Here is a 23,491-nt window from a genome sequence, read left to right on the forward strand (position 1 = left end):
GGGTGAGGCGCTGAGACAAACGTAAGCCCAACTGAAGCGCCACCATGAGCTGCATGCTTGTCTCAGGCCACAGCCCAAAGCCTCTCCCAAGGGCTGTCTTGTAGGAGGGTTTGGCGCTAGCTAGCCCCATAGTGCAATGGACAGCCAGAGCGGAGAAATGGCCCAGGGTTTGTCCCCAGGACGCACCGTTAGGGGCCATCTGTTTTACCCTGGGCTGCTAAGGAAGACCAGGACCTGAGGGACACTGTTCAAAGAGGGAGGTATGGCTGAGTGTGGCTGGGTGACTACGCACATGGTTCCCTGAAACAAGGAGCCCCGTGTCCTGTGTGCCTATGACACAGGTGCCTGGGAGACAGGAGCTGGGTGTCATGTGCTGGGGGAGAAAGTGAAGGCACACACAGCTAGAAGTGGATACGGGTACCCTCACTCCAGGGCAAAGCCCCAGCCCTCTGAGTGTTACATCATCTGTCGGTTACATTACGACAGCCAGGTTGGGTCCCCGGAGGCATGGGGTGAATTCCCCGATGCCCAGTGAGCTGCCACGTCATCGCCTAAGGGTGCCCGAGACCTCGGGTTGGCCGTGATGATCAGAGCTGCTGATGCAAGAGACAGACCGACAGCTGCTGGCTCCCAGGGGCAGCTCCTGCATGCACAGCAGCAGGCCCCAGAGAGTAGTGGGAGCCTGTGCAACCAGTCAGCTAGGTGACGCCAGGCACCCAGGAGGCTGTCGTGGTTGGTGAGAAGGGCAAGTTCCCAGCCCCGGCTCAGGTGCCTGGTGGGGGGACCATCTTTTGGGACACTGCCCCTTCAGCCTAGGGACAGTGGTCTACTTCCTTCCTCCCCGACCTGGAAGTTTTCACTGAGAGTTCAGCTGTTGAAGACCTGCCATCCTTGCTGACAAGAGTATGAATTCAAGACCAAGCTGGCCATAGCGGTGACTCCACCCCACATGTCTGGAACCCACTTCCCTTGGGTAACACATCTGTAGATGACTTCTGGAGTCTCAGCTAAGAACTGGGGCTGGGAGGGGTCCATGCTGCAGGACTGCCTAGCACGCAATACAGCTGGCACAGTCCCCTTCCTAGATGCCATACGGCTCTTAAGGACAAAGGAAGAAAGGGCTGGCAGAGAACAGGGCCTCAACAGTACAGATCCACACTGAACCAGAGGGCCCGAAGCCACAGGCAGTGCTGGACCCCTAGCCACAGGCGAAGCAGGTCCCCTGAACGGAGTCATGGATGATTCAGGGCCGTGAGCCACAGGTGGGGAAGGGCCCTACACACAGACAAAGCCGGTCCCTAAGCCAAGGATCACAAAGCTGAGCCATAGACAATAAATACAGCACAGTGAACCATGGTTATTGCTGGGCCATGAGCCACTCCTCATACCAGGAGTGTAGCAAGCCTACAGTGAACCGTATTCTGAGGACACAGAACACACAGAGAAGACAAAACATAGAGCGTCTTCGGGTGACTCTGATACTAATTTGTTGTTTCAATGATTCATTTCACCTGTCTCTTTTTGCTTTTAGCAACATAGCAATGTGCCGGGAGGTTGGGTCTCTTTAGAAGCGTCAGAAGCCGCACCCTTAAGGTCTCACCAGCATGGCTATCTAGATATGACCTGAACAAGGATGATGCTGACAGACAGGCTAATGCAGAAGGGGAAAGCCCACGAGGCTTCCACCCTACACAGAGAACTACCTACAGGCAACTAAGGAATGAAGAAAGCAGGAGAGATGGTCTTCTCCGGGCAGGACACACCAACTGGTTATCCAATGCTAAATGGTCCGTCCTGGAAATGTACATACAAGTACAGACTTAGCAGTCTGCATTTATATATTCAGGAATGCACGTGTAACAAAGAAAAGAAGGTTATGAATTTGAAGTGGGTAACATGGGAAGTTTTGGAGGGAGGAAAAGAGAAACGATGTAATTATAATCTTAAAAAAAAAAAAAAAAGCAATGACCCATGACCCACGCTAGCATTCCGCACTGACATTAGAGAAAGGTACGGAAGGGCCTCTGTCAGCAAAGGAGTCTTTCCAACACATGACACTGCACAGCCTGAACACAAACCTTGTACCTTACACCCAAGTTAACTCATGTGGGCCACAGACACAAAACCGCAAAGCAGGAAAATGTCTGAATGGTTGCCAGACCATGGGGTTCTAGACCAGGGGTTCTAGACTAGGGGGTTCTAGACTTGTCATCAACCCTGTGAACCACAGATGGAAACATTAGTAAAGCCACACATATTCAGCAAAGCCTAGTCTCTAAGATAAAAATTTTAAATTATTGAAATTCAACAGAGAGTAAAACAAACACACGAGTCAAGGGCTGGAGATACGCTTCAATGGTTAAGAGCACTGGCTGCTCCCAAAGGTCCTGAGTTCAATTCCCAGCAATCACTCGGTGGCTTACAAACATCCATGATGAGATCTGGTGCCCTCTTCTGGTCTGCAGGCATACATGCAGGCAGAACACTATACATAATAAATAATTCTTAAAACAAACAAGCATCAATCAAATATAGGCACTTAGGTATGGAGTGTCATGTTGACAAAGACTATGTACAGACTGTAGCTGAACACACGCGAAGGTGAAAAGCAGCCAGTCACCACTGGGAGGAGACTGTAGGCATCCTAGGGACTGCCACACACCTGTCCCCAGATGGTTTCAAATAAGCAAGCAAAGCCAGGTGTCCCAGAGGCCACTCAAGAGGCCAAAGCAGGACTGCTTGAGTCCAGGAGTTCAAAGCCAGCCTGGGCAACACAAAGAGACGGAGTGTTTGGCCCTCAACAGGACATCCGAGTCACCTCCCCCAAGCCTCAGGGAACATCACACAAGGGTCAGAGGGGCGTGAGCCGAGGGTGGGCAGGAGCACTGTGAAATGCTGTCCTCTGGAACTCACAGCACAAGATGGGACTGTGAACACTCCAACATGCACAGAGGAGGACCTTATGAGGACCCACCCCTCCCCGGGGAGCTCTGGACGGTAAAGATGGCTGGGAACGGATAGGGAGAGATTTTCTTTAGTAAGTGTGACCACTGGTGGAGCTGATGGTCCAGTAGTAATCTCCTATCCACGTTCGTGCAAGCCCGTTAAACTCAGTGGGTCACAGAAAGCCATTTAATAGGACTCGGGAAGCGTAGTTGAGAGGAAAAAGGGCGTCAGAGGGAAGAGGGGAGAGAAAGTAATGGGGTGAATATGATCAAAATGTATCACATGAGAGCTGGGGACATGCTGTGGCAGTTAAGAATGCTTGCCCAATACTCCTCCAAAGGGCCTAGGTTCCATTCCCCCGGTATGCCTGGCAGGCGGTTCATAACCAGTGGTAACACCAGCTCTGGGGTATCTGAAGCCTCTGACCTCCATGGGCATTGGCTCACGCTCATGCTTGCGTGCGCGTACACACACACACACTCACACACACACAGAGAATTAAAATTAAAGCAATAATAAATCCTTTGAAAAGAAAAAATTAAAGATATACCCTATGTATGTGCAAAATTGTCAAAAATAACAAATGATAAAACTGGATCATGCGTGGGTTGTTGGAGGAAATGTGACACAGTCATGCTGGACAGGAGTTTGGCAATTTCTTATAAAACAGAAACAGATGCAATCACCTTGCTGCCCAACAGACCCACTCCTGGGAATTTATCATGGAGAATGAAAACATCTAGACAAACCTGTATATGAACATTCATCAAGGTTTTGTTTGTAAGAGCCCCAAGCCGGAAGCAACCCACCAATGTCCTTCAGTGGGTGTGATCACAATGGTTGCCACACCCACACTGTGAGACATACTGGCAGCAAAATGGGATGTCTTACACACATCTGCACTCGGGTGTTTACGGAGCCTTGTAGAGATGGGAAAGGGGGTGGGTGGCCAAGGACAGACAGGAGTCGGGGAAATTCCAGAGATGTCCCGACCGAGCCCTGTGCTCTGCATCTTGACATGGTGGAGGCCTGAGGCCACACGTGCCACACACTTACAGTCATACATACACACACATTCACACACACACACACACTCAGTCATACACACTTACACACAGACTCCTAGTCATACAACATGCATACATTCACATAGTCATACACACACTCAGTTATACACACACAGCCACACACACATTTGGTCTCAAACACACATTCAGAGCCTCTCTCTGGCACACACACTCTTTCTCACACACACACACACATACAGTAACACACACAATTTCACACAGTCTCACCCACATAACTCAGTCTCACACACGCACTCTTTCTCACACATTCACACACATACACACACAATCACAGCCTCTCTCTCTCTCTCTCTCACACACACACACACAGGATTTACAAAGACTGTGCCTGGAGGCAGGGGACACCCACAGACCAGCCCAGTCCCTTGCTGAATAGAGCCCTAGGGAGGGTATATGCCGGATGCCACCACCTGGGATGTGACAAAGGTCACCTGTTATGTTTCTGCTGGGCAGTGCTTGGTCTAGATCAGGGAACCAGTAAACTCCAACCCAAGCAAAGTCCAGGCTGCCACCTGCCTGCAGCCCAGGAGCCAGGCAATCTGTCTTCCTTCCTTCCTCTCATTTATTGTGTGTGGGCGCGTGCGCGCGCGCATCGGAGGCCAGAGAACAATTCCAGGAGTCAGTCCCTCACTCCGTAGGTCCTGGGGACCAAACATGAGTGACTGGTTTTCATTTTGTTTGAGACAAGGGTCATCATTGTGTGACCTGTGTGACCTCCACTCCCAGACCCTCTTCCTTCAGCCTCTTGAGTGCTGGGATTGCTGGTGTGCCCTCATACCTGATTCTAAAATAACCCGAGACCTTTAAATTAGTGGACTGTCTCCCCCACTCCTACACAGACTTTCTGCCTGCCTGCTCGCTCGCTCGCTCGCTCGCTCGCTTGTGACAAGGTCTCACGTAGCCCAGGCTGGCCTCTAACTTGCTTTATAGCCAAGGATTACCTTGAAGCTCTGATCTCCTGCCCCAACTGCTGGGATTACAGACATGTCCCACTACATGCAGTTTATAATGTGCTGGAGATTAAACCCAGGGTTCCATGAATACATCTCCAATCCAAATACTTTCAGGTTTTGTTTTATTTGTTTTGAGACGGGTCTCACTGCTGCTCCGGAACTGGTTATGTAGACCAGACTAGCCAAGAACTCACAGAGCGTCACCAGCCTCTCTGCCTTTCTAGTGCTGGGATGAAAGTCATGTGCCACACCTGGCTTAAGTCCAAATGCTTTAAATGTTGAAAAAAAAATTCAAAAGTCTGTTTCATGACTTACAAAAATCATACAAAACTCACATCTCGGTGTCTGTGGTAAGGCTCGAAGAGGGCTCATTTGCATATTTTGGGTAGAGACGTTTAGCACACGAGGCGTGGTGCAGAAGCAGCCACAGTGCCCATCTGGTCTACAATGCACAAATGCCAGCTTTCTGGCCCATCCTGCCGTCTCTGGGACACGTGTCCTTTTACCTCTCTTCCTGTAAAGCAAGGTTCCACTATGCAGCTTACAACAGACCTCTTGCCTGTCTCCCCTGGTGCTAGGATCACGGGTGCAAGCCACTGCACATACTCCTGTACAGCGACCGCTTGGGTGTGCCTGCTGCCCATGGATCCCCTGGCGCTGCAGGTTCAGACAGTTGTGAATCAGAGCATGGTCTGATCGCTGGGATTAACCACCACGCCACGTGTCCAACTCCCATGTCGTCAATTTTTAAAGCAAATTAATGGGTTTTTTTCTCAGGCCCCAGTCACCTCTGAGAACTTAGAGCAAGACCCACTTGGCTAGCCTTAGAGCCAACGGGGGCTGAAGGCCGAAGCGAACAAGGGGCTCCCTGAGGGCCTGGTTTAATTTTTATTTTTAGTTGTGCACACACACACACACACACACACACACGGTGCACCCATGAATAAACACTCAACCATGGCAAGCAGGACAGGTCAAAGGGCGACTGTGAGGGGTCAGTTCTCAGCTCGGAGGGTTCAGCCAGGGTCTCCGTTTGCCCTGCCCCGTTGTGTAACCCAGGAGGGCCTCTCAATTTTCTCATCTCTGCTTTCACGAACTGTGGGCTTTTTATGTGGCTTCCAGGACTGAATTCGGGTTGTCAGGGCTGCCTGGCTAGCTGGCTCCTTTACCTGCCTAGCCATCTCCTCATCGAATTTTACTGTTTAAGTTCAGAGTTAGTGTTATGCCTTTTCGAGTGACCGTCTCCAAAACTGGACAGGAACAGCATCTCCAGTTTTGTCCCATGGGAAAGATTGAACAATGTTTGAATCCCTGTCCACCTGAGACCTCCCCGGGTGGGAGGCCTTACGAGGTGCAGCGTCTAGCAGGTGCAGTCAGGCTCAGAGCAGGGTGTGCTGGCCTCTGAGGCTCTAAGCTAACCCTTATCAGGAGAGGAGAGTGTACACAGACAGAGCAAGGTCATGTGCTGGAGCCCCAGGAACTAGACTGACAGGCTCTGCCCTTGCAGACGGCACCTTGACCTTGGACCTCTGTCCATCAGACTATGAAAGCACGTCTTTCTCTTGTCCTAAAGTGGCTGTCTATGGTTCTTTGTCACGGTGGCCCTGGAACACCATACCAAACTCTAAGCAGATGACCAAAGGCTGTTGGGCATATAAAGGCGCTGCCTGTAAGCCTGGTCACCAAGGCAACAGTAAGTACCCATCGCCATGCTGGATCCCACTGTCCAGGGCTCTGCATGCTACCACGTACCTTCACCAAGGCCCCAGTTCACAGGGGGAGACTGAGGCCAGGAGGTGAGAACCTTGCTGAAGTCACCCTGGGAATTGTGGGTAAAGCATAGTTCAAACCTGAATCATCTGTCTACAAAATATACCAGGCTGTAGCCCTGCTGGATCCCTGGGTCCCATTCCCATTGTCACGTGTAAGCCAAACACATGTACTCAGTGACACACGGAAGGGCCGGGCTCTACTGAGACCCAGGCCAGATTCCTTGGCAATGCCTCAGAGTTCCTGGAGTGGGTGGCAGCCAAAGCCTGCCAATGAGCAGGGAGCTGAGGGGCAGACAGCAACTAGGGCCCTGCATGCTGCCTGGGCAGCCTGGGCAGCCTGGCCCAGCCGGGAGGCACCTCCCCCTGCCCCCTGATGTTCCTATTCTCCCAGCAGCTCCTGGGGGATCCCTGAAGGGCCACCCTCCAGGCAGGAGGTGCAGGTGGGGGTAGCCCCCTCCAAGTGGAGGCGTGTTGGGGAGGGATAGCCTCTGCAAGGAGCCTGCCAAGTGCTACAGAAACATACGGCAGGATGAGACTCAGGCAGCACAGAACAGATTGTGGAGTGTCGAGCGAGGGATGTTTTAAAGAAATAAATCTCAGCTCCGGGCTGCAGAAGTGCAAACAAGCCCAAACAACAGCCCAGAAGCAGCAGCCTCCTGCGGCGGGCTGCTGAAGGGGTGTGTGGGTCTTCCCACGGCTTCCTGGAAAGCAGGGGACAAGCACCTCAAACACCTGGGATGGCCCCCAGCAGGCTCAGAAAGATCCATCCCAGGAGCCTCTCCAGAGCCCTGGCTGCCTGCCGCTACCTTCCCTGGATCTCCGAAGGACTCTGCCCCCATGACTCCAGCAGGGGGCAGCACCCTCGGACCAGCCTCCTGCACCTGACCACCTCCGGTCCCTCCCGGGTCCTCACGGTGACATGCCACCAGGCCCTGCCCCTTACCCTGACGTCACTACTTGCCTTCTAATTCCCTTCTTGGTCTTCTCAGAAAGCTGTCATGGGCAGGGCAGCTTCAGAAGGGGAGCAGAGGGGCAGGGAGGGCTTGCCAAGGCGTTTCTCCTCCCTGGGCACGATGGTCACACAGGAAGGGATCAGCTGGCCATCCAGCAAGCACGGGGGGGGGGGGGTGAATGTCACAGTCCTGCCACTGAAGCAGGGCTAACGTGACGTGACAGGTGGGTACCGCGACGGAAGCGCCCAGGCACCTACACTTCTAGGCTCACGTTTCCCAAGCTTTCTAATTCTAGAACCTTCTTAGATACTTGGCTCTCTCTCAGGGTTCTTCATTTCTGTATTCTACCCATGTGGGAGAGGTGGCGGCCACCGTGCCAACCATGCGCGGTAATGCCATTAATAACCCGGCCATCGAGCCGATCCCTTGTCACACAGACCCATTTCCTCCCAAAGGCAAAAGCTCTTGTCCCATTTATTCCTGCTCGCCCTTCAAGGTGGGCTGACCCTGAGTGCCCGGAGTCAGCGTGACACCTGCGCCCACGTCCACCGCGACACCTGTTCCAAGCTCCGCGTGTGGTTCCCTGGAAACCTGCCCCTCACTCTCCATGAAAACAGCCGCTCCATGGAGGGGTCCCCTATTGCTTGCGCGATGCCTCTGTCCTTTTTTATTTCCAACAGAGAGTCGCATGGGGCTGTTCTGTGGTGAGGCGTAAATCCAACTCCGGGGTCTACTCCCTGCCCCACAGGACTGTCCTATCTATAGATGTGTGTCTAGACACACATGTGGCCATTAGAATTTAAGCCCGATGGACATCAATAAGATGAAAAGTTCCACTTGAAGACAACTGGGTTGCATGATGCTAGGGCAAGCGCCCTAGGGACCGACCAACCCTCATCCTTATCCCTGAAGCAGCAACAAGGAGACACACGGAGCTTTCAAGACCCTATGGACAGGAGCCAGAGGCGGCTTAGTATTGACGAGCACTTACTGCTCTTCCAAAGGACCCAAGTGTGGCGTCCAGAACCCTCATCAGGCGGCTCATCACCCTCTGTGACTCTCATGCCTTCTTCTAGCCTCCATGGGCAATCCACGCACATTCCTGCACACACGTGTGCATGACACACACCAAACCGAGATCCTACAGACAAACCGAGTGTGATGATGAACCCCTGCAATCCCCGTACATGAGGGAGGATGGGAGGGTCAGGAATTCAAGGTCACAGCCTCCATGCATCCATCGAGTTCAAGGCAAGCCTGGACAACTGAAACTCAGGAAAACAAAACAAAAAGAAACGAGGGCCAAAGACCTGAGTTTGATGCCCAGCATCCATTAGAAAAGCTGGGAACCTTAATCTCAGCCCCAAGGGAGCCAGGGCAGGTGGATCCTGGGGCTTGCTGGTTAGCCTGCTTAAGATAGTTCCCAGTTCAGTGAAAGACACTGTCTCAAAAAACCAGAGAGATGGCTCAGCAGTTAAGAACACTGGCTGTTCTTCCAGAGGTCCTGAGTTCAATTCCCAGCAACCACATGGTGGCCCACAGCCATCTGTGATAGGATCTGGTGCCCTCTTCTGGTGTGCAGGTGTGCATGCAGACAGAACACTCAATCTAAAAAATAAAAATTTTTTAAATGTAAAACTATTAAAAAAAAAAAAAAAAAAAGCCGAGGTAGCCTCTCCCCTGCACATGCACACACACGCATATGCCCCCCACACAGGTACACCCACACACAACTATCCCACCGATGAATTGCCTACACAGGAAGCAATTTCTAAAGTCTTCCACTTGCTGGGGCTTCAGCCGGAGGGAGCGAGTATGCCAGCTGGAGGGAGCAAGACCAGAAGATGTGGAAGCCGCTTGGCGTGGAAATGCCCAGAATCAGAGAGAAGTGTGGGGCAGCAGGTGGCCCCCTGCCCAAGCTGTTTGCTTATTACCTCTCACCCACTTGAGGCTGAGCCCGGCTCGCCTGGGCCTTGGTAAGCCAGCAGGGACACTCACCCACAGAAGAGCCTGCAGGCCTGCCTGCAGGGACTCAAGGACTGAGGCCACCGCATCTGTCTCCCACATAAGCATCAGTCCCTCACTGGGGCCAGAACCCTGGGGATATGTACCAAGTATGACAGGAGGGCCTGTTGACAGAGAGCATGGCTGTCACTGTCCCTAGGGAGAAGGCTCAGATGAGGCCCTGGGAACTAAAAGTGACAGGCCATCAGCAGTGTCTGGTCACACATAATTTAAGGACTATTTTTATAATACAGTTATGCGCGCGTGTATGTGTGTGTGTGTGTGTGTGTGTTGTGTGTGTGTTGCCTGTATGTACGTATGTGCCCACCCGTATGTATGAGCACCACACACCTGTCTGGTGCTCTTGGAGGTCAGAAGGGCAGGTTAGATCCCCTGGAACTGGAGTTACAGATGGCTGTGAGTCTCCACGTGGGTGGTGGGAGCTGAACCCTGTTCCTCCACAAGCATGCTCTGAACTGCTGAGCCATCTCTAGCCCCTGGGTTATCTGTCTGAAACAAGGTCTCACTGCGTATCTCTGGTTTTCCTGGAACCCTATGTAGATCAGGCTGGCCCCTGAACGCACAGAGATCTACCTACTGCTGTCTCCAAGTGTTAGGTGTGTATGCCGTCACACTTGGCTTGGGGCTACCAATTTTTTAAAAACTAGTTTTCTCTCTAAGATTAATACAATCACAAAATAAGATGTGCAAAAAATAAAATTTGCCTCATAACTGCCCTGCATTTACACAGTGGCATAATTTCTCCTGACCTGGTTATCCAACATGGCAGCCACTTACATCAATTTTACTCAACACATCTGACTAAAGTGCTCAGTTGGTAGAGTGTGTGTCTAGTATGCAGGAAAATCCTGGGTTCCACCCCCAACAGCGAACGCATTAGGTAGTAATCACACACACCTGTAACTCCAGGGGGCTGGGGCAGGAGGACTTCAAGGTCATCCTTGACTAATGAGGCCAGAGCTAGCCTGGGCTACATGAGACCAGACTCTAAATTAATAGGCAGGAGTCCTTGGTTGGGTGTGCCCTATTTCAGGGGTTCGGAGGTGGCACGGACGCCTATGATGTTGGACAGCAATGATCTGGACGGCTCCCCGCTGCTGGAGTCCTGGGGACACTTTATCAGCCCCCACTTACGATTCGTTCCCATGCAAAGCTCAGCCACGACATCAGCCGTCCTCGCGCTTTCTGGTGTGCGAGTGTGTCTATGTGTTTGTTTGCACACGTATGTGGAAGCCAGCCAGGGGTCACCCTGGGGTGTCATGTATATATGGCTGTTCCCCCTGTGTATCTGTGCACCATCCCAGTATCCGGTACCCAGGGAGGCCACGAGGTTTACTGGATCCTCTGAACCTGGGGTTACAGTGCTGGTGCTCTTAACCGCTGAGCCTTTGCTCCGGCACCACCTTGCTTTTGTGGTTGTGTTTGGTTGGCTTTGTTTGGTTTTACACAGGTTCTCTGGCTTGGCCAGTGAGCCCCGGGCATCCTCCTGCCTCTGCCTTGTGAGTGCTGGGATCGCAAGGCACACGCCCTCACATGGCTGCTGATACGGTGCTGGGCCAAGTCCCAGGCATCCACTCTCAAGAAGGCCTCGAAGCAGCAGGTCATGGAGTCCAGGCTGTCACTGTGATGGGGGAGGGGAGGGAAGAGGGAGGGCCTCAGGGCTTCCTAGGTGGCTGCGTTTTCTGAGAAACGGGCCCTACCCGACTACACTCCAGAGGAAGAAGATAAATGGAGGCACACTCTGGCCTTCTGTGAACTTCCCATCAAGTAATAAAATGGAGAGGGCCATGGCTCTACCATGCCAGTCTGTCTGTCTCCCTCCTGGTTCATCCATCCCCTGCCAGAGCCTCTGCCTACACATGTTGTTCTTCAGTTCTGCCATCAGAGGGCACCAGTGAGCCATATTATCTGCCCTGCCCTGCCCTGCCCTGCCCTGCCCTGCCCTGCCCTGCCCTGCCCTGGCTTGGCCTGGCCTCTCTGGGACCTAATTCCATTGAGCAGGACAGGTGCCCCCAGGTCCTCAGAGCTGAGTCACTGCCCAGTACCCAGGGCTTGTATCTCGTTCCTGACACTCAGCCCAGTACACAGATCTGCTCTGCACTGGGCCCCTCCACAGCCAAGGTTCTCAAGGCTGCTTCAGATACAAACAGGCCTGTCACCCCAGCTACTCAGGAGCCGAGGCACACCCACAGAAAGTAAAGCAGGGTCTGAAGATGAATCTCAATGGTAAGGTGACCCTGAGTTCAATCCTCAGTGCTGCAAAAATGGGCCAGGGGTGGGTTGTAGCTCTCAGACCACAGAGCGCTTGCCTAGCACTCGAGCACAAGGCCCTGGACTGCATCCCTAGCACAGAGTAAACTGGGTGTGGCCGGCACACGGCCTTAATTCCAGCATTCAGAAAGAGGACCAGACATCAAGTTTATCTTTAGCTACATAGTGAGTTCAAGGCTAGCCTGGGCTCCGTGAGACTGTTTCGATACACAAAACGTGACGTTCAGAGATGCCCCATAGACCCAGGGATACTGGTTTAAAAGTCTGGGTGAGGCCAGGGCATCAGGGGTCTCCCAGGCTGCCCATGCTGGTCCTTGGTGTTCACAGAGCCAATCATAGGAACCAATGTGGCACTGGACACAAGGAATAAAACAAACAGGGCTGGGCAACACAACCCAGGGTCCAACCCCTTCCAGAACCTACTTCTGTTAAAATAGAACCTCCCATCATGCTCAGTGGGGCTCACAGGCTGGGGTTTAGCAGCCACACTCTCATCTTTAAAATGGTGGGGCCTAGGGGGAGTGGGGTGGAGGGGAGGGAAGGGGAACTTTGGTTGGTATGTAAAACGAATTTTTAAAAAAGGCGGGGCCTATCATACAGTCATTAGGCTATGGGGGTGTGGCCTGAGAAAGAATTATCATAGTCCTCTTGGGAATCTCTGGAGGGTTTGTTATGAAAAAGCTAGCCAGCCCCTCCCTGTGATCAGGCCTCCTATCTCTAAGGATGACTTTAGTATCACATGACCTGACCAATAGGGCCTCACTAGAGACCAGGGATGGACGTTAAGCTCCTCCACCAGGCTTGGGCCTTCAACCTCTAGAATGATGACTTACATAGACCTTTTATTTGTATTTATTTTACCTTATGAGTGCTCTGCCTGCATGTATGTATGTGTACCATGTCTGTGCCTGGCACTCACAGACATTTAAAACAATCACCGGATCACCTGGAACTGGAGTTACAGATGGTCGTGAGCCACCATGTGGGTGTTGGGAACTGAACTTGGCCCTTTGAGAGTAACGGGTGTTTTTAACTGCTGATCCATGTCTCCCTGATCCATGACTCCCTGATCCATGACTCCCTGATCAATGTATCCCTGATCCATGACTCCCTGATCCATGTCTCCCTGATCCATGACTCCCTGATCCATGTCTCCCTGATCCATGACTCCCTGATCCATGTCTCCCTGATCCATGACTCCCTGATCCATGTCTCCCTGATCCATGTCTCCCTGATCCATGACTCCCTGATCCATGTCTCCCTGATCCATGTCTCCCTGATCCTGCATCCCTGATCCATGTCTCCCTGATCCATGTCTCCCTGATCCATGACTCCCTGATCCATGACTCCCTGATCCATGTCTCCCTGATCCATATCTCCCTGATCCATGACTCCCTGATCCATGCATCCCTGATCCATGAATCCCTGATCCATGTCTCCCTGATCAATGTCTCCCTGATCCATGTCTCCCTGATCCATGTCTCCCTGATCCATGACTCCCTGATCCATGAATCCCTGATCCATGTCTCCCTGATCAATGTCTCCCTGATCCATGTCTCCCTGATCCATGTCTCCCTGATCCATGACTCCCTGATCCATGATTCCCTGATCCATGTCTCCCTGATCCATGACTCCCTGATCCATGTCTCCCTGATCCATGACTCCCTGATCCATGTCTCCCTGATCCATGACTCCCTGATCAATGTCTCCCTGATCCATGACTCCCTGATCCTGCATCCCTGATCCATGTCTCCCTGATCCATGTCTCCGGCCTGTTCCAAATGTATGTATTTGTTTACAGTTAAAGTAAACGAGAGTGCGTGTGAAAGGGCGAAAGTGTGCGCACCACAACTTTGGAGAATTCTCGCCCTCCGCCACTCAGGTTCTGGAGACCGAGCTCAGGTCATCAGGCTTGGCAGCAAGAGCCTTCACCTGCTACGTCATCTCAAAGACCCAGTCTTCCTTCCTCTACAAGTACTCAGCCTCAGGCATTTTGTTACAGCAACAAAAAGTGGACTAACAATGAACCTCAGGCAAAATGCACTGATACAGCGTGAAGAGCAGGCGTCGTGAACCTACTGGGTAAGCCACTGACAGAGACAGCAGCCAGGAGGCTGAGGCATCACGGTGTGCATCATGAAGAGGGCTGGGGGGAGTGAGCACTCCAGAGCCAGCCTCTGCAGACAGACAGCACCCAGGCCAGGCTCCCTGAGCACACACTCCAGCCTTGACTCTCACACCAACCAGCCCTGAGAAGGGGTTCTCGATTGCATCTCACCCGAGAGGCAGCTACTCTTCAGATGCACAAGACCCCACGGCCAGGAGTAAAGCCAGGGTCTGACAGTCGCTTGTGGGTTCCAAAGTTACTGCCCACTGCCAACAAAGACCAGGCATGGACCCTGAGGGTGTGGTCGAGGCTCCAGGGAGGGGGCAGAGAAGAGGAAGGAAAGGGGTGCCCCTTCTGCCTGTGGGGAAATGGAGGTGGCCCCTCAAAAGCCAGGCGCAGGCGCACCTGGAGCTGTGGCTCTGTGGGCAGGAGTAAGGAAGGGGTCAAACCTGGGGACACAAGAACCCAGAATTCTGAGACCCAAAGCACCTGAGGGCTCCGGCGAAGGTGTGAAGTGCATATTACGGTCTGCACCTTACAAAGGGGCTCCCGAAAGATAAGCCTGCCCAAGGTCCATGCTGGGCAGGGAGCCACAGCTCACTGGCACCCTGTGCCCTGATTCCTGGATCCCAGTTCCTTCCAGGATAGGACAGTTGGACAGACAGCAGGCTCAGCTCTGTCCATCCTCAGTCACAGTCTGTAGGCTGCAGATAAGGCAAGGCAAGGCCACCTCTGTCTCAGCTTGGCGCTGGGTGAAGGACACTAGAAAGCATCACTGCATTGCTGCTGTGGCACCACCAGGGGGAGCTCCCAAGCCTGCTAAGCCTGGGGTTTCTAAGGGTTTCTTGATCAACTCCCGCCTCAGTGAACTTCATTCAGCAAGCCTGGAATGCCCATTACAGCTGACTGCTTCCTTCTATCTGAAGTCTCAAATACTGAGATAAGTGTTATTTGTCCCTCTTGGGCTTTAGTGGACCATGTCTTATCAAGGAGGCAAAATCAGGGCAGAATCCATCTCGAATTCCTAACTGCCAGAGCCAGCAAGGCATCGAGTCTCTCCGCTCTGCTCTCTGGGGACTGATTCATCACTGCCTCTGGCATGATGGTGCTCCAGCCCTGGTGCCACCCCCATGGGTGTCCAGTCCCGCTGACTGGTGACCTCCAGCAAGCCACCGACCCCTGAGCCTCCCTCCCTTCCCCAAACACAGGGGGCAGCACCAGGACCTATCACAGCTTAGGCATGCATAATCCAGCGCTAACTGACCCCAATGTCCCTGTCACCTCAGCATAGATATCCAACACAATCCCCGCTCAATAATTAATCCCATACCCTCTGGCTAGCACCGACTCTCATCACCATCATTTATTATCGTCATTACATCTACATCTGATGATGAGGACCACATCTGGGATACAGGAGATGCTGGTGTCAGATGTACTCATCATCCTCGGGTGTCCTGGGTTTGTGCAGTTGCAGGATGCATGCACCAAGCTCTGAGGACCAGCCCTGCAACAGTTTCCTCTGATACTGTAACATTCCATCCTACAGAGATCTGAGCACCAGCCCTGCAACAGTTTCCTCTGATACTGTAACATTCCATCCTACAGAGATCTGAGCACCAGCCCTGCAAGAGTTTCCTCTGATACTGTAACATTCCATCCTACAGAGAAACTCCTTGCCCACAAAGGTAAACAACTCAAAACAGCTTCAGGAAGTCCGTGAAACTAACCAGACTCACTAGGCCCCTCCCTGCCAGAGTAAACAACAAAAGCTAGAATGCCTCTGAGACTGACAGAGCCAAGCTGCAAGGGCCAAGCTCAGAGGCCAGCCCAGCTGCCCGGAAGCGGGTTAGACCACCTGAGGCACCTGGGAAGGACACCCTGCAACCTGCTGAGCTGCCTGCAGGCTGGGCCATGAGCTCCAGGGTCCCAGCTCTTCGAGCTGTTGCCATGCTAGGGTGGGCTTTGGTGATGCAGCTGTCTTTGAGTCATTTCTGCTCCCCTAAGCAACCCCAGTAAAACCCATTAGTGCGCCAACTTGGACTCTGGTAACATCCACACTTCGGTCAGTTGTGGGTTCCCTATCTGGGGTGAGTAGACGTGTGTTGTATCTTCCCAAGGGAAGGGTTTGTTGCATAACAGGACCAGAGAACCCTGAAGACACCGGGTAGCACGATGACAGCCCTCCTTGGTCGGGGATATTACCGTGGGCTCCACGGCTAGAGGACCCCCTACAAGGTAAGCCAGCCCTGCTTCCCGACTCCTCAGAGTAGAGCATATGTCACCTAGTCCACCAGCCAATTAGTCCAGGCACCCCAGCAGCTCCTCGTGGTGGTGGTGGGGGTAGGAGACACTGGCCATCAGCAGAGTAAGTAAATGCTACAAATGCTCTTTGTCAAACACCCAGGGTTGTTTCTACCTCTGCAGCTGGCAATAAGGAAGAACCTCAGCGAGCCAGGCCATGTGTCCGGTGGGCGCAGGACACAGTGGGACGGAAGGGGAGGGGCCATGCAACAGAGTATGATCCTACTCACAGCAACCCCCGGGCTCACCAGCAGTTTACCTGGGGGTTGAGACACACCTGCCACACTCCTGGCATGAGAACAGAAAAGTCCAAACAGAGGCCATCACACCAGGTGTCGTCCTGGGCGGGTGTGGAAGAGGAAGGGGTCGAGAGCGTGAGGGCTGGGTAAGATGAGCGCAGACACACATTGTGCATCTTTCTCACCGTGTGGCGGCCCTAAGCCTGAGCCTGGGCCTCGTGGAACAGGCAGGTGGGGTGATGAAGCAACCACTTCCTGCCACCCAGTCAGGCCTCACCCCCTGTATCGGGAACTCACCTGCCCTCGCTCTCCAGGAATGCAGAGCTGTTCCCCTCGGCAAGGGCCGCGCTGATGGGCGAGAGGCAGAAAGGTGAAGAGAAGGCGTCGGAGTCGGAGTCGAAGGAGCTATCTCTGCTCACACCATCGGCTGACAACTCCAAGGAGCCCTCTTCCTCCACGGCCTCAGGCCGTGGCTCTCGGCCATCCTCTGTCCCGTCTTGTGAACTGACTGTAGACAGGATCCCAGAGTCACTGTGGACAGGCTGTGAAGCGGGCAGAGGCCCATCCACCTCTGGGCCCTGGGCCAGCTTTTCCCCGTCTTCAGATGTAGGGCTGATGTGTACCGCATCCTGGGCGTTCTGGACCACCACCAGGATGTCCTCATCTTTGGGAGTCAGGGGAGGCCTTGGCTCTGTGGGAGGGGGTTGGTATGGGGCTCCCAGGCTTGTGGTGCGCCGCCGCCGATGGCGGGGTGCCTTGTGCACAGGGGAGCTCTCGGGTGTGATGTAGCGTAGGGCCTCCTCGTCCTGCCTCTGGATGCGAGAGTTGGGGACCCATGCCAGGATGAGGGTAGCCCCCAGCAGCTCGTCCTTCTCCATGTACAGGCACAGGTACCCTGTGGGGAGTTGCAGGGCAGGCTGTCAGGGGGCTGGGCGGGTGGTAACCTAGCTACATGTTCAGCTCTAAGAGGAGGGAGGCAGACAGGTGACCCCATCTTACATCACGACAAGAACAGATCCAAGATGGGCAGATGGGTAGCACCGGGCCCTCCTTGGCCATGGAATTCCTGGTTTGTCTTTTTTTAAGTCTGTTAGTTCATCAGTACCAAGCTCCTGGGAGAGGGCATGGCATCTCCCAACACAGCCCCGACTGTTCAGAGGTATCCCAATTCCTGGGCTATGACACACCATCCCTAGGCTTCCCTGATTTGTGTGATTCAAAAACCTTCAGGCAACAGCCAACAACATCAACCACATATACCCCTGGGGACTCGAACTCCAGCCAAATCTCCTTGGCACGCTTCTGTGTTGGCAGGAGTTGGGAAAATCAGCCAGCTGTTCCTAACAGTCCCAGAAAGGGGGGGAGGAGCTGTCCCAACACCCTTGTCTTAAGCCTTTGGGACAAAGAGGAGAACCTAAGACACCTTTGATCTTCCATCACAACACCACAAATAATGCGCAAAACTCTCCCAGATAGCTGTGTCCTTATACGATTGTTTTAGACTCACCACTGAGTGAGCAGAGCCTGCAAGCCCTGAACTCAGCCTGGAACCCCAGCATGCTTCACTTCACCATGTGAGGCCTCCGTCCCCAGCCTGCTGGGGTGGGGTCTAGTCCTTCTGGACCAGCTGGGTCCTCACGAAAGAAGCCCACATGCACACACCCAGGAGTGCCTTGCCAGTTGAGCATGTCTCTTGCTTAAGCCCATTTAAAATGTCTTTGCTGACCCTCAGCTCTGCCAAAGACAAGCTAGTCTGCGGTCGCTTTCTCTGTCAAAGCCACAGACCCTGTACTGACCTAAGATGAGGCCCCTAAGAGAATTCCTGGGACTGCTGAAGGTAACAGGGAGGAGCTGTGCCTCCCAGAACACTCACAGCAGGGAAGGCTCCATTCCTAGAGACTTAAGTGTCCCAAGAATGGCCACAGGACAAAGTCCAACACAGAGAGTCTAGAAGTTTACCTTCCTGCTCTCCAGAGTGTTGGTCCCTGACTCCTTAAATTGTGGAGCCCAGGGAAGGGCAAACAGAAAATGTGAATCTTTGGAAGGATCCACCTGGTCCCGCAGGCCTTGGGCCTCCCCTCCCGGCCTTGAGATCCCTGACCCCCATCTCACCTGGATGGTGCTCCCCAGGGCCCTGCAGCCCCTCGGGTGCATGCACACAGACATTGTTCTTGGAGTAGATGATCTCTCCATCCAGGATGGAGGGGGACCCACCACTGCCCCCCGTGGTGAGGGTCAGGAGGTCCGAGGCCTTGGAGGAGGCCCTGCGAAGGAGGCGGCCCAGAGACATGGTTGAGCGCACGTTTCCATCCTCCGCACGCTTCGGCCCAGGCAGGGCTCGTCAAGACCTGCAGGAGAGAAGAGTGGTAATGTATGGGAGATCAAGGTCAGGGACATGTGCTGGGCATCAGGCTGCACGCTGCCCGGGACCCTCAGAATTCCAGTGGCTTCTGGGTCGTGCTGGCACGGGGCTCACACACACAGAGCAGGTGGGGCCATGCTGTGCAGCCTCCCCTAGCCCAACCTAGCACAGGCCACTGGTTTCTCTCCAGTTTTCAGCCTCACATCTGCACATCACTCAGGGAGCTGCCTCAGTGCCAGGCATGGCTGCCAACACCCCTCAACTGCCCCTGAAAACCGAAGGGGGTGGCAGAAGAGGAGGGAAAGGAGAAGCAGGAAGTAAAGGAAGGAAGAGGAGTTAGAGGAAAAAGAGGGGGAAGAGGAAAAGGAGAAAGAAGAGAGAAGGAGGGTGCCAGTTCTCCCGCCCAGAAACTACACAAGGCACATAAACAATGTAACACTTTCTAGGAGCCATTTTCGAAAAAAGAAACTACTGAAATTAACTTTAATAAGACATTGAATCCCAAATATTTAAAAGGAAAAGGAAATAAACGACGAGACATTTTACATTCCTCAGGTCCCGTGAACCTGGTGTCTTGCTGCAGCCTCTGCCTGCCTCTGGGGTGCCCAGGGCTGCCGTGGCCATGGCTGTGGCCTCGGCAGTGGCTGCAGAGGCAGGAACAAACTCCTGCGCCTTTCATCTCCGCATCACTTAGGGAGCCGCATCAGCACCGGGCTCGGCTGCCAACAGCCCTCAGCCGCTTCCGAAAACCAGAACCATCCTCACCACGTGACACTGTTTAGCCACACTGAGGATAATCAAAAGAATGTGCCGGAAGCTTGGAAGGAGATTCCAAAAGCCAGGCCGTGGCTGTGCGGTGCGTTCTGCTGCTGTTTGCCAAACAAGAACACAGGTTCCCAGCAATCAGAGCAACATGGGAGGAGGAAACAGACCACAGGGAGGCCTTCCTTCTTCTGTGTGGACTACCGCTGCTCCCTGCTGCGATGGCTGGGTGTGCAGGCAACCTCCCTCCCAGATGTGGAATGTTCTAAGAAGCCTGGCTGCTTCTGGACAAGCTAGGGCAGATCTGCTCCACATTAGCCGGGGCCATTAGCCAGGGCCATTTACTCTGGTAAGACAATTCTTGTCTTCAAAATGAATTTGCTATTTGCTTCTTTCATCTAAACCAAACCTGCTGCCTGGTGTCTGTTTTCCATCACACTGGGTGGAGGGACCCTCGGTCTGTTTTCAACTTTAAAACTCTTATTTGCACTGGGCGAGGTAACATCTGCCTGTAGTTTCCGAATCTGGAAGACTGAGGAAGGAAGGCTGTGATTTCAAGGCCAGCCTGGGCTATATACTACCACCTTGTCGGGCGGGGCAGGTCAAAGGCTCAATAGGTAGAGACACTTGCTGACGAGTCTGATGGCCTGGGACCCCCACGTGGTAGAGAAGACTGACTCCCAGACGTTGTCCTCAGACCTCCACACACCCACCATAGTGGATGCACACACACACATGAATGTAATAAAACTTTTTATAACATGTCTGGGCTAGGATGTCTCAGTGGTAGAACACCTGCCTAGCAAGTACAGTGTCTAGCTTGATCTCAGCACTGGGGAAGAAAAAAAGAAAAAAACTATGGAAGTTACGATGGGCTGGGGTGTGGCTCAGCTGACAGATGGGGGTGAAGCTCTGTTGGTAGATGGGGATGTGGCTCAGTTGGTGGAAGGGAGCCTGCCTAATGCTCACGGAGCCCTGGATTCCATCCCCAGTTGTATAAACCACTGTAGGGTGGTGGTGCACGCCAGGGTGAGAGGTAGAGGCAGAAAGATCTGACGTTTAAGACCATCGTCTGCTGCATCCTGGGATATGTGAGACCCTGTGTCCAAATCAGGGAAGGAGGGACAGGAGGAGGGAGGGAGGGAGGGAGTTACAGAAGATGTATGAAGAATGCACTCCCTTAAACAACACGATCCAAACTATGTTTGCATCTTCTATGTGCAGTCTAAAAATACAGAGATGTAAAAATGTAAATTCCCACCCACTGGAACGTTATCTTTCTTTTGGTTACATTAGAAACATTAAGAACGTGCTTCCCTGGTGTCGTGGACTGACCACGTTCCCTGAGTGTGCTGTGGTCCTAACCACTCAGTGTTCAATGTTATCTGAACAGGAAATCAAGCTGTCCATATCATTGGTGTTCAGTCCAGGATGCGAAAACTCTCATAAAAAGAATTTAGGGCTGGAAAGATGGCTCTGAGGTTAAGAGCACTGGTTGCTCTTCCAGAAGTGCTGAATTCAATTCCCAGCAACCACATGGTGACTCACAACCTCACAATCATCTGTAATGAGATCTGGTGCCCTCTTCTGGCCTGCATGCAGGCAGAACACTGTACATATAATAAATAAATCTTAACCAAAAAAAAAAAAAGGAAGAAAGAAAGAATGAATGAATGAATGAATTTGGAGGCAGACCCACCTTCATAGCCATGTAGCTTGGAAGACAGCCACTTACAGGCCTGGGAGATGGGTCAAAGGGTCATTTCTCTCAAAACCTCAGAAGGAATGGACTGGCCAGCACCTTGGCCTGGTACTCCTGGCTTCCAAAGCTATGAAGTAATAAATGCTACTGTCCAAGGCTCTGAGGTATTTTGAATGCAACTGGTCCCCATAAGTTCATAGGGAGTGGCATTATTAGGAGGTGTGGCTTTGTTGGGGCAGATGTGGACTTGTTGGAGGAAGTGTGTCACTGTGGGGCAGGCTCTGAGGTCTCCTTTGCTCTAGCTTCACTTAGTGTGACACTCAGTTCACTTCCTGTTGCTGCTGACCAAGCTCCTTCTCCAGCACCGTGTCCGCCTGCACACCTTGTGAGACCATGATGATAATGGACTAGACCCTTGAAACTGTAAGCCACCCCATTAAATGTCTTCCTTTATCTGAGCTGCCATGGTCATGTCTCTCACAGCGATAGAAACCCTAACTAAGACAGGTTCATTCTGAGTTAACATCCTTTAGAAGCCCAGGATTGTTAAGGCAGTTAGAGCTAGAAATGAAAAGCTCCGCCTCCTGCGTGTGCTACCAAGGATCACACCCACGGCCTCGCATGTGCTGCTGGGGGTCACACCCAGGGGCGCTACTCTATCACTTGGCTGTTATCTCCAGCCCTTGTGTTCAGGCCAGGCTAGGACTGACCTCAAGTTCCTCCTGCCTCAGTGTGCTGGCTGGCTTTTGTCACCTTGCCACAACCCAAAGTCAGCTGGGAAGAAAGAACCTCAACTAAGAAAATGCCTCCATCAGATTGGCGTGTAGTCAAGTCTGTGGGAGCATTTTTAAATCAGTGATTAATGTGTAAGGGCCCAGCTCATTGAGGGCGGTGCCATCCCTGGCGATGGCCCCGGGCTGTGTAGGAAAGCAATGTGAAGAAGTCACAAGGAGCAAGCCAGTCCCCAAGGCAGCACCGTCCCCAGCCTCCGGGTGGCTGCCCTGACTCTGACAGGATGTGGAAGTGGAAACGATCGCTTTCCTGCTCTGCTTGCTTTTGATCAGGGTCTTTGCCACAGAGACAGAAAACCACCTAGAACACGTGACCTCCCCAGCGCCGGGACTGCACCGCCGTGCAATTGCACTGCGATCTGCATCGAAGGACCTACGTGTCACATCCCCGTGATTCCTCTGACTTCTTTCCTCGTTCCCAGAGCCTTTCCCGAGCCACAAATCCACTCCACGCCTTACTTTTTAATCTTCCTTTCCGTATGGCTTTAATTTTCAAGAGACCACCGTTGGTATTCCAGAAAGTCTACCAGGGCATGGGCGTCTACCTGGGGAAGCCTGGGGGTTGACTGTCAGCCAGTGCAGAGTAAACACTCACACCGGTTTTATGACTGCGAGTGTTTTCAGCAGTCAACGATAGAAGCAGGGAAATCAATTATAACTTCATACTCCTGGGATGTTTGGGGCCCTTGGCTGTGGCGTGGAAGCCTACGTGCTCGCCATTCCCGCTGGCACCCTCCAGACACGTCCATACTGCACCTGAGGAACACGTGTGTGCATTCACACACAGGATCCGTGCAGCTCACTACCGACACGCCCCATCGGCACAGGTCAGCGCAGGCTCAGTTTGTGAGAAGCAGGTGGCAGGGTCCACTAACCCCTCCACTGACCAAACCATCACCGTCGGGACAGGACCGTGAATGAAATGCATGACAACACAGCCCCACCTCCCAAGAGAAACGGCAGGACTCTGGGGATTGTCACCCAGCCCCCAGATGTTCTTCCCGGGCACTGGCAGACACGGCATCTGGGCCTTCGCCTTCTGGCGCCTAGCAGTTCTGGGCCCACAAACCCACAGCTTGTTTCTGAGGCCACCTCCCACAGGCACAGCGCCTGTAACTTTGCCAGGAAAGCCCAGGCATGCCCTGCCTTTGCTGCTGTGAGAGGTGCCTGGTGCTATCTAGAACTCGGGTCCGCCCCAGGACTCTTCCCTGCCCAG

The 23,491-nt window shown here is 53.1% G+C and overlaps 1 protein-coding gene across 2 annotated transcripts in view; it reads right to left on the reverse strand.

The window, feature by feature from the left end:
* Tbc1d16 (TBC1 domain family member 16) overlaps positions 1 to 23,491 on the reverse strand; it is a 77,096-nt gene that overhangs the window by 43,122 nt on the left and 10,483 nt on the right. For both annotated transcript variants that reach the window (XM_051181618.1, XM_051181617.1), the window contains exons 2-3: positions 18,771 to 19,006; positions 16,956 to 17,553 (exon numbers count right to left, since the gene is read on the reverse strand). In XM_051181618.1, coding sequence (XP_051037575.1) covers positions 16,956 to 17,553; positions 18,771 to 18,948 — 776 coding nt within the window. In that variant the 5' untranslated portion in view covers positions 18,949 to 19,006. The remainder of the gene's footprint in view (positions 1 to 16,955; positions 17,554 to 18,770; positions 19,007 to 23,491) is intronic.

Source organism: Phodopus roborovskii, unplaced genomic scaffold (genome assembly GCF_943737965.1).
Source record: "Phodopus roborovskii unplaced genomic scaffold, PHOROB, whole genome shotgun sequence".
NCBI lineage: Eukaryota > Metazoa > Chordata > Mammalia > Rodentia > Cricetidae > Phodopus > Phodopus roborovskii.